This window comes from Neophocaena asiaeorientalis, unplaced genomic scaffold (assembly GCF_003031525.2).
Source record: "Neophocaena asiaeorientalis asiaeorientalis breed wild unplaced genomic scaffold, Neophocaena_asiaeorientalis_V1.1 scaffold962, whole genome shotgun sequence".
Lineage (NCBI taxonomy): Eukaryota > Metazoa > Chordata > Mammalia > Artiodactyla > Phocoenidae > Neophocaena > Neophocaena asiaeorientalis.
Window position 1 is genome coordinate 595,958 of NW_020174277.1, and position 11,639 is coordinate 607,596.

The 11,639-nt window shown below is 44.4% G+C and overlaps 1 protein-coding gene across 5 annotated transcripts; it reads right to left on the reverse strand.

The window, feature by feature from the left end:
- Positions 1–756: 756 nt before the first annotated feature.
- On the reverse strand, positions 757–10,722 carry TMEM14A (transmembrane protein 14A). 5 transcript variants are annotated; one of them, XM_024755869.1, is made up of 5 exons: positions 10,594–10,722; positions 6,158–6,242; positions 4,189–4,290; positions 2,559–2,646; positions 757–1,063 (listed from the first exon to the last, which is right to left on the reverse strand). In XM_024755869.1, exons 2-5 carry the CDS (start codon positions 6,225–6,227, stop codon positions 1,024–1,026), a joined length of 300 nt encoding a protein of 99 aa, XP_024611637.1. In that variant the 5' UTR covers positions 6,228–6,242; positions 10,594–10,722; the 3' UTR covers positions 757–1,023. The 5 variants fall into 5 exon arrangements, with proteins under 5 accessions (XP_024611637.1, XP_024611633.1, XP_024611636.1 ...); XM_024755865.1 differs by having other exon boundaries at positions 757–1,335; XM_024755868.1 differs by lacking the exon at positions 10,594–10,722 and adding an exon at positions 10,244–10,585 and having other exon boundaries at positions 757–1,335.
- Positions 10,723–11,639: the final 917 nt, after the last annotated feature.

The window sequence follows — 11,639 nt, forward strand, 5'->3', positions numbered from 1 at the left end:
TCCTGGAAGGAGGATGATCTGCAAGTAGATAAAAAGAGAAAAATCTGAAAACCTAAAATCTTGCCACCTGTCACAGGAGGAAAGCTGGTCAGAATCTTATTCTTCTATCTTCCTGGCTTCATCACTCTCATCCTCTTTCTCTATTTTAAAAATATATCAGTTATTTAGGGCTTCCCTGGTGGCGCAGTGGTTGAGAGTCCACCTGCCAATGCAGGGGACACGGGTTCGTGCCCCGGTCCGGGAAGATCCCACATGCCGTGGAGCGGCTGGGCCCGTGAGCCATGGCCACTGAGCCTAAGCGTCTGGAGCCTGTGCTCTGCAGCGGGAGAGGCCGCGGCAGTGAGAGGCCTGCGTACCGCAAAAAAAAATAATAATGAAATAATAATAATTGAACACTTAACATGTTAAAGATGATTTGAGTATACAGAGAGGACACTAAAATGAGAGAAACAGGTTTAAAACAGAAGTTCTTTTATTTTTATACTGAATACATTCTGTTGGTACAGAGTGTGCTGAGGATGAAGTATTTTAAAGAAAGAAAAAACACTGGTAGCAATACAATTAAAATGGAAAAAAAATAATTTAAAATATAACACAAATGACAAATAGATACATTAGCATTCTGTGAAGCCCACTTAGGGCATTCCATCATCTGTAGGTTGTAGTTTAATTTAAGCTTATTTCAGACATGAGTATTTGGAACTGTCAAAAAAAAAAAAAAACCCCAAACCAAACAAAACCACATGACACAGCAAATCAAACAGTGTATCATGATTTATTAAATACCTTTAATGAAACCAGTACCTGACAATCAGAAAACAGTTAAACCATTTGTTTAAAAAAAAAAAAAATCCCTCAAACCAGTGTCCATATCAGAGTTGACAGTGTTTCTTTTGCAGTTTCTACCGTAAAATAAGACCACGGTGAACATTCCGTATTGGAATTTATCTTTTCAGTACAAAGAGTAGGCTCTGCCCATTACAGCAGAACGACTCAAATTTAGTTTTCAGTTCCTGCGGATTCTCAGAGCAGCAGTAAGACAAGTCTCAGGATCGTCATGAGGCTAGATTAAAACAAAAGACAGGCAAGGGGAGGGTGACCCAGGAGGTGTGAGGCGGAAGGGTCGTGCGTTCACCTAACCCATGTGGCACTGAACCCTGGCTCCCAGCGCTCTGCCCTGCTTCTACTCCCTGGGGCAGGGGTGACCTCACCATCCCTGGATCCCTGTACTTGAACTTCCAGACGTGACTGAATTAAAAATGTTCACTGAATGAAGGAGGAAAATCAGAACTCACTGTTCTGAAAATCTGGGATGAACCTTTGTGAGAGAAAGGTTTGGAAAGAAACACAAAACTTTCAAAAACGAGTAAAGGCAAACAACTTGAAAAACTAATCAAGGGGTGATTTGGGGATGTCATAATTACAATCTCAGCTTCTTTCCACGTTTGGGGTCTTGTCTTCTTGACCTATAAACCCTACTTCTGACCCCTTCCACCACCAAGTATCATTATTAGAACAGGGCTATCATTAGAAAGCAGTCCTTTATAATCACACTTTCATTCCCAAATCATAAACATTATATCCAGCCACACTAGAAAATTCTATTGAAAAATAGAAAGGAGAAAATTACCCATTGCATTACCACCTAGAGATTACTAACAATTTGAAATATTACTTCCTATCTTGTTTTTATATACCCAGACTTTTAAAAAATTGAGATCACGCTATATTTGCTTGTTTATTCTGTTTTCATTTCCTATTATGTCAATATTTTCTAATGACACTAAACAGCTTTTGAAAACATGACATGTAATGCTTGCTCAATATTCCATTAAGTGGACAAAACACCTATTGAACCATTTCCTTACTGGTGAATTTTCAAGCTGTTTCTAATTTTTCAGTTGATCATGTTTTCCACTAGAAATAAACTTGCAATAAACATCAGTCTTTGTATACATCTCATTATTTCTTTGGAATAAATTCCAAAAAGTGAAAACGTACATCAAAGAAAATGAACATGTCGATAGCTGTCAACATATAAACGCAGCTTCCAAAGAATTCAAAATGTTAAGTACAAATTTTTACTTGGTAATGTGCTTAATCTCATGGATAGAATTACTGAGATTAAGAGAAACGTGAAGCTCCCTATTTATCTTTTTAAAAAATATTAAGTTTTCTCCCTTAAAATTTCAAAGTAACTGCAAGACTTTCACTTTGTCCAACTCTCTAAGAGAGATTATCAGATTTAAATGAATACCTTTACTGTCTCAGACAGGTAAATCCTGAGAAAAAATGAGGCTGAATTGAATTCCTTATTCTGAAAAAGGTAACTGTGTACATGTGACCAGATAGCACAGCAACGCTAAGTGTATTTGATAAAAATGCTCACTCGCACATAAATGTCAACGATTGAATGGATGATATTTTAAGGTTTTATAATCATGCTGATTGTAATACAAATTACTTTGACCTTTTAAGTTAAAACTGACTTTTGCCAAAAATTCAGCACTTCAAAATGACGGCAGAGGAAAGAATAGATCAAAATAAGTTTTTCTTACCTTAAACCTGCAACCAGCCCAGCTGGCATGATTTTCTTGGATCTCTTAAACCTCACACCCATTATGGTGGCCAGGAAGAAAGCTGTAACTAAAAACCAAACCGGTGCGTGAACCAGCGTTTCAAACATGTTATCAGTGCTTGCTTGGGGGAAAAATGGATTTCATTTCAGCTTTCTAATATGACAACTATTATGTATTGGTACTGAGTTGCTATTTTCTTGAAAAGATAAAGTGCTCTATTAAAACACTTTACAAAATAGCTTATCAAAATGGTTTCTGAGGAAACAAGCACGTTAAAATCCATTCCTGAAATATCTTCAAAAGGAAAAGTCTTTTTCTAACTTAATTTCTATTTATAGAACACTCCTGGGAAGGTCAGGACTGTGTCTTATTCAAGTTTCCTTAGGAACACTAGGCAGTATACCTGGACCCACAAGAGACAGCCAATAAATGTTTAGTTAGCTGAATGGAAGGAAAAGAAATCAGTTTCTAAAGTAAATCTTTAAAGTAAGACCTGATTAATAAAATAATCCTAAGAAAAGGCTGACTGTTTTTATTTTATAGCATTCCATTTTGGAAATTTGATGCCTGAAGAGTACATAAAAACAGCCTTATAATATTAAACTCAGAGCATTATACCAGCCTTTTAGAAGCTAAACCAGCATGATGAGAGAAGCAGTTTTATGGAAGAGATTAGGGCACTGATGTCACAATTTAAGAACTTTCAAGGAAAAATCACTTGCTGATATAAAAAACATGACTGACAATAAACATACATTAACTATTTAAATGCATATGCCTAAAAGCCCTATATATATACATACATATATATGTGTGTGTATATATATATATATTTTGCTGATATATTTTTATCTTCTGACATAATGTCATTATTAAAAATATCCCTTGCTCCTATTTAAAATAAGGGGAAAAAATCCCACTTAATCTCTTCCTCTCCCTCAAACAAAGAACTGGTACAATTTGTCTTCCTTTGTATTTTCTTCCACGCCCACCAGGGCACTCTGAATAATCATCAAGTTAAACAGAGACCATTTCCTTGGTGTAGTTTTCCAGACCTTCCCTGTATTTGTCTTTCAACCCAGACAGAAGAAAGCCAAGCATCCTGGGGCTTTAAACACACACAGGTTTTTTCCATTTTCCCTGTGGACATTCTCCTACTATAAGCCCAACAAGGGAAGAAGCTAAAAGAGTCAGCCTTGCTTTTCTAAATCTTAAGGCAAAGTGGGGGACCTAAAAGCTGTTTGTGAATTAAATAAAATAATGCAAGGCTGTCTCTTTTTAGACATTTTCACAGTAACACAAACTACGCTAATATGCGTTCAGGAGCATTAGCAGAAAATCCAGACATAATTCCTTGCTTTTTCTTATTTTATTTTATTTTTCTAGTAACAAGTTTTATAGAAATATTCTTCTGAGCTGGAAGGCCTGGCAGCAACATCATTATTTTTGATCAGGTCTGTGTAGAAAGGAACAAGAACAGTGTTCTGTCTCCACACATGCATATGCCCACCTGCCATGTCACCAGTATCTTCTAGTACACCGAGGCTAGGTATCAAAAAATTATCCCCAAGCTTTGATTCTCCGTAACTGGGAAAAACGCCTTACTCACACAGGGACAATTTTACGTCTCGCTTGTCATTGGAGACACGGTAAGCTCCACAGCCAGCCAAAAATCCAACAGAAAGACCAGCAATCAAAGACAGAACACCACCTGGTGAAAAAAAGTACGGGCTCAGAGAGAGAATCCCCAAATGAAAGGTATACCTTCATCACTCCACATGTGGAAAAATGCATTTCTTCTTGGGCACTGTAATTAGACAAAGCCAAGTTAGGTATCGGCTATCCATGGACAGTTTCTAAGACATGACTGTTTCATGCTGAACCCCAAATGCGAGGCAGAGGAACCCCAGGTACATAGCAATGGGAGGGGTAGGTATGGTGATAAAGCCTGCCTGCAGTATTGCTTCTGACAGTGACTGCACGGTCTTGGACAATTACCTGACTTGTTTACGCCCCTCTTTTATTCCCCCTGTTCTCCTTGCCTCCATTTTTTTACTGAGGTTGTGATGATAAAAATAAGATGAAATGATATTTTCAGCTCATGGAGGTAGAGAGGGGGGCCTATTCAAACCAAGCGATGGTTCTGTCCTGAATAATTAACAAACCTTCCAGCCTCAACACATCAGGACTCAGGGATGGACTGTGACCACAGAGTAACAGGAAGAACCTGGTCACTGACTCAGCCAGCCAGCCACCAATCCACCCCCTCCCCCACCCAGCGCCCGCCCTGCTCAGCGCTGCCTGGGGCACTGTAATAGACTCGAGCACTGCAGGGTGCACGTGCCAGTGCCACTGTCACCAACACACACAGTCCCCACTTCCGGGCACTCAATCTATTTAGAAGCTGATCGGATTGGAATCCCTAGGGTCAAGGCATCTCTGGGGTTTTTTGTTTTTTGTATTTTTTTAGATTTAAATTTATTTTTTATTTTTATATTGAAGTATAGTTGATTTACAGGGTTGTGTTAGTTTCCGGTGTACAGCAAAGTGATTCAGTTGTAAGGTATCTGTTTTAAACAGCTACAGGAAAGTCAGATTGCAGCAGGGTTAAGAACCACCCTTAAATTCAGATCGCAGCACCTCCCACACCAAAACACACAACCCATCCAGAACAAGAAGCCACATGCACTAGGTTGTAGTCTAATTCTACAGGCAACAAGTGAAGGAGGATGCCTGATAACGGAAGTAATCCTCTCCTCCCACACCCTCCAGCAGCCCCAACACACGCACGCACGCACGCGCACACACACACACACACACACACTCTCTCTCTCTCTCTCTCTCTCTCTCTCTCTCTCTCTCCCCTTTTCCTACCCTTTGAAAAACCGCTAACGAAGGAAGTAACCCTGATAACCATAAAGACCTGAAATTCAAGTCCCCCAAGGTCACCAATATAACACTCTTCGAAATATAACTTCATTTAATGAATTTCTTAAAAATATAAGAAGCAAATATGAGACACCATGACTGCAAACGCTTTTACCTTAAAACAAAGCAAAATAGAAAACTTGATCTTTCATTTTTCTCCATGAAAATCCTTCAATTTATCAGCTCGGTGTTTTTTTCCATCTTTGCACAGACATGAAGAAACCACTTCAGATATGATATCTAAGTAATTTTCTTGTGCAACACACAGTATCAACATAATTCAGTTTTTTGACACTATGAGTATATAAACAAACCAAAAACCTCATTTGACAATGAGTGAGTAGCCCTGAAGAGGGTAAGTCAATTAGTTATGCAATTGATGTTAACAGGTAAAGGGAGACCCAGATGCCCAGGCTCTGGAATGAGAGGCTCTGTCTACCCAGGCCCATGGAACCCCCATCCTTCCGAGAATCCCATCCACCACGTGATTCTTAGCTTCTCGTCCTATTTACAGACCCTCAGACAATCCTAGCACAACCACCAACCTCCCACCAGGTCGCTTATTAGCTTCTTGTCCTGCTTACAGACCCTCAGATGATCCTAGCACAATGACCAACCTCTCTTTGATGAAAAATCTGGTTTGGGCTCACCTCTCCGCTTATATCCCAAAATGCTTCCGAATGTCACCAGGGCTGCATAACCAAAACCAATCAGGTCCATTGGCAAGGTTCAAGTCTAAAGCAAGGTGGAAGAGACATATTTTACAAGATAAGACTCTGGGGGAGCAAATGTGTATAAAAATGATATGCATTCCACAGAGTTACAGAAATGAATTTCTCTAACCTACTAAGAAAAGGGCAGCTAGATCTTCACTTCTGCCAGCACTCAGCTGCTGTCCCGCCACCCTCATCACTCTCAAGAACGCTCAGGGCGACACCTGAGGCTGATTCGCCTTCCTTATCTTCAAGACTTGCTGTTCCCTCAGCTGTGTACTCCCTTCCACTTCCCCAGGAGGACTTCTGCTCTGGTTAGCCGGGTCTCGTCACAGGGCCGTGATGCTGCCATCTCCGCTTTGCACTCCCGTGCCTGGAATGTTCCCCCACTCCCCCACCTCCATCCCCAGCCGCCCTCTACACCCCATCTCCCTCTGAACCTGCTCCCCTTGTCAGCCGCCCCACAAGCTCCTTAACCACTCCTACCTGCACCATCCACCTGGTCTGCAGCATCTGCTCTTCTTCCTCTAAATTCCCTGATCTCAGCAACTCCACCTTATAATTCTTTCTTTCGTATTTGTACAGATATTTGTCCCCCCTCCTCCTCACATCGAAAAACAGGAAAGGGGTAATGTGGACGTTTGCTTGTTGACTGAAACAAAGATTTCCTTTCTGGTTTTTTTTTTTTTTTTTTTTTTGTTACATGCCCCCTGCACTGGGAGCGCTGATGGAGTCTAAACCACTGGACCGCCAGGGAGTCCCCAAAGATTCCCTTTCAACATGTGCTTTGCACTAGCTTGGTTATGAGACAGCTCTCCTGTGGTGGCAGAGATGCCCACGCTTGGTCCATGGTAAACCATTAAAGGGTACAATGCAGCCCTGGCACGAAGTTAACTGAGTGACCATGACATTCTGCAGGCAACACAGCAGCAGCTGAAACATCCAGGGGCTGGAAGTTCTAAGAAGCTCCACTGAAATCCTGCCTGGGATTCTCTAAGATGTAGGAGAAAGTGTGCTAGCTACAGGCTGGAGACATGGGTTCTGGTCACTAGCGGCTGCTGGGCCCTGGACCACCCCCCATCCCTAAGAACAACTCCCCCAAAGTGAGGGAAATAGACAAGATAAGCTCTAAGGTTCTTGCAGCTTTTTAAATTCTAAGATTCCTGGTGGTGACTGCACATCTTAAGTTTTTTACATCTCTATGTCCTCCCTGGAGAAAGTAGTTCTTTGTATCTACGAGGAATGGTATATGAGAATTCTTTGTATTTTCACAATTTTCTCACTGCTGCCATTCAGGTTAACCTGGTCTTTAATTCTCTGTAGCAACTGGTAACAAACTGACCCAGAAGAATGGAAAAGGGGTCTTGAGTTGATCTCAGAGAGTAAGCTAGCACTTAACTGTGAGGAAAGGTCCGGGGAGGGAGCCCAAGGCACAGGAGGAGGTGATGGCACTGAAAAGGAGGCAATGATGGAAAATCCTCAATGTCTGTGGGACAAAGAATTAAAACAGGATAGTTGTCGATGCCCAAGAAGTTGTCCAGTGGGATTGAACATATAGGAAGGAAGGACCTGTGTTCAAAAACCATTTGTTGACTGAATGATGGATAAACAAATAATGAGGATGATGTTTCTGAGCAATCACCATGTGCCAGGCACCACTCTAAGGCCTTACATGTAACAACCCATTTAATTATCACCACAACCCTACGAGGTAAGTACTATCCCCATTACTATCCCCATTTCCCAGATGAGGTGACTGAAGCACAGAGAAGGCAAGCAGCAGCCCCGAGGTCACACAGCAGAACCAAGATTTCAGACTCAGAGAAGTCTCATTCCTAACCAGTAGTACCTCTGAAAACTGAGTTAGCTGCTGAAAGAATGAATGTGAAAGTGAGCCTGAGGTTCCTCAGAGTTTTGAATTCTGGATTAAGTAATTCTGCTTGGCCTCGGAGCTTAGCCCACGCTGCACCGTCTTCCACCTGGTGACCTACCATCTTCAGCCCTATGAGAGCCTCACATCCAGTCCTACTTCCTGTCTTTCTCAAAGAGCTCATCACATTCCAAAATGCATGCTTGGACTTCAGCAGCATGTGATGTTAGGCAAGTTCCTTAATCTCTGTACCTCAGTTTCTCCATCTGTAAAATAGGGATAATAAAAATATCTACCACACAGAGCTGTTGTGGTGATGAAATGAGTTAATGCTATAAGGCACTCAGAACCGTGCCTGGCACACAATGAACACCCAACGAATACCAACTGCTCATATAATGATTCTTCTCTTTCACACTTATATACATTTTTAAGCTTGACATAAACAAGGGCAATACTATTTCAGCACAGCGAGAAATCAACTGAGGTAGGGTGGATTCATGATGCTGGCATTCATAGACTCAAACCATAATAGTACAACCTGCACTTACACCAAATTCCATCAACGACTTTTTCTTGGGCATCTTCTGTGTGCAGGCAGCAGGAAGGGATGGAAAGCCCCACTGATGGACATGGTCCTGGTATGCCAGGACTTCCAGTGCAGCACCATGGAGGCGGCAGCTGCGTGAGGGAGCCCTCAGGAGGAGAGGCACAGGCAGCGCAACCAGGAGCTGCACCTACTGAGCCTTGGAGCCTAAAGGAAAATTCCTCCAGGAAGCAGGGACCCAGCTGAGGTCACGGGGAGGGCAGGAGTAAACCAAGGGAGGAGGGTGGCAAGGAAGCACATGTCCTAGGCAGAAGGGAGACATGTGCAAAGGCCTGGTGGCACGAGAAAGCATGGCATGGTTTCAAAATGGAGACAAGTGCAAGGGGTGTGAAAGTGGGGGGGGCGGGGCTGGTGAGCAAGGGCCAGATCACCCCTGGAAGCCCTGTAAAGGGAGTCTGGTGAAGACAGGCTGGGAGGCAGTAAGCCAAGCAAGGGATGATGGTGGCCTGGCCTGGAGAAATGAGGGTGGAGCGAGGTTGACTCAACAAGCCCAGGTGTGGGGAGGGAGCAGGGGGGATAAGCCTCTGGCTTGGACCACTAGGGAAGAGGGGAGCTTTGATGCTGTTCCCTGAGACAGGGAACAATGGAACAGCAGCAGGTGTGTGGTGGGGGCAGGAGGGGGGTGCCCTGGAATGATGGAGCCCAACTTAAACATAATCAGTCTGAGATGCCCAACACACAGTCAGGAAGCACCCTTCCACAGAGATGAAGCTTATGAGAGAGATCACTCCTCATCAGGTAGTAATTGAGGGACCTAATTCTCTCCTTAAGTTAATCACCTGGGGTGGAAGCCTGGTTCTTCTCCCTCCTCCGAGTCCCCCAGTTCTTCCTCTGACCCTCTCTTGGGGCCGCATCCCTTCTACCTGGTGTAGACTTACTTCCCGTGAGCTTCTCTCCCCTCTGGGCCAGTCAAGCTCCTTGAGGACTAAGCTCAGGTTCAATTCATCTTGTCTTCCTCACAGCACCAAGCCCACTACTGAGCACTTAGGCAGGTGCTTAGTAAATGCCTGCTGAGTGAATGAGTAAGTGAACCAAAGGAAAAACTTCTGCCTTAAGACATTCCGTAACTGACCTACCCTCGGTATAGCTCTAGCGCCAGGAAAAAGCCCTTCATCGCCTTAGAGAACTGAGTGTTGTTCTAAGGAGGCAAAATAAATCTATTCTCAATCCTTGTAAGAAGTTTCGTGCTTACAGCGAAAATTCAAACAAAAGGCAATCAGCTCTGGTGCTTCTTTTCCGTGGCAGGACCGTATGTCCTGCTCAGAATCACACAGGAAAGCCAGAGGCTGCGTTAACAAGGGCGGGATGGGCGTGGGTACGAAGTGTCACGTGTTCCCATCGCAAACGCTATGCCCAGCCCTTGGAAAGGCCAGAAAGCATCTTGGGTGCAATGCAGCAAAATGATTTACTGCACAACGCACACAACCAGATGAAGGGGCCCTGCCTTGCCCTTAGCCCTCCAAAATTTGGGGAAACCACTAAGAGATTTCCCGTAAGCTATTATATAAAAAGCATTTTCACATGCTGAGTATCAATAATTACCTACCTTTGAACTCCTTGAGGCTCGAAAGACACATTTTCTAGTGAAGTCTGGGTGGTGCTGGGAAGGTTTAAAACCCTGCCAAGCATTTCTAGATGGTCCAAGAGCCCTACCCTCTTCCCCATCTCTCCTTAGCTCTAGGAAGGTAGGAAGGAGAACAGGTGGGAGATTCAGGACCGCGGAAGGAAGAAACTCCGATAATTCCCAGGAGGAGGAGAAAAGCGATCCCCCGGGAGAACAGACTCCACCCCCTGCAAAATCCTCCCAAGGTTCTCTGCGTCTTTAACTGCCTATTTCTGCACCGCTGCATGAAAATTACGGGCAGGAAAGTCTCGATTGCGAGATGTACAGCTCACCTGCAGCCCCGAGCTGTCTCCGCGGCTGAAAAGAGCAAAGTCGGGAGCTAGGTGCGGGAAAACTTCGTACCTCAAGAAGGGAAGCTGACCCCGCCGCCTGCGCCTTCTACTCTGCGCGTTACCTCCCAGTACTGGGTGGGGCCGCTGATTCCGGCAGGCACCGCCCCCGCCCCTCGCGTGCGCATGCGCGGCACTCCTTCCACTGCAGCTCAGCCCTGTCCCGCCCACGCTCGCCGGGCGCCGTGGAGTTTAGTCGGCTCTACCACCTATAGCGCTTGTACTGTAGCATCCCAGGCGGCGGCCACACCTGGGCACTCGCTCCGGACCTGGCCACTCGCTTCGGCGACCCGGCTTTTGGTCCTGGCCCTGATCCCGGGACTCGGGTCTGGTGCCTCCTGCCGGACGGACCTGGAGTGACATGCATTCGCAAGGAGTGGGCCTGGGTGTACCAGGGATTCCAGATGGCGAAAGATTTTTAACTGTTGAAGAAGTTCCTTCAATATTTAAGGGACGTGTGTGGGACCTCTCCAGCAACCCGGGCCTTTTAGATACTCTCCACCAGATTGTCCCCATTTTCAGCGGAGGGAGGTAAGGTTCAGAGAGGCGAAGGGATTTCGTTGTCCACAGACTCAACTCCACAGGGTGCAAAGGCTAGAGCCCGAGTTTGTCTGGTTTCAAAGCCCGAGCACCCTTTATTACACCGCACCATCTACGAAGGCATCTAGATGTGGTGGGGAGACCAGGATCCCGGTTTCATACTTCAAGCCCAGGATTTGCTGGACTTAAGTACCTGAAGGGGAAAGGTACAGAGTGCCAGAATTGAAAGGCACTTTAAATCATCTTTCGTTCCAGACTAATACGTTCTCAGGGATGAACCTTAAATTGATCTGGAATCCTGCATCCTGGCTACAACTTCTCATCTCACTCCAGTTTTGCCTTCCAGGCCACTGACAGTAACTCCAACCCTCTTCCTTATATAATAGCTCTTCAGAGATTTGAAGAAGGCTGTCATCTAGGGCTTATCAAGCAGCTCTAGGGGTGCCGTG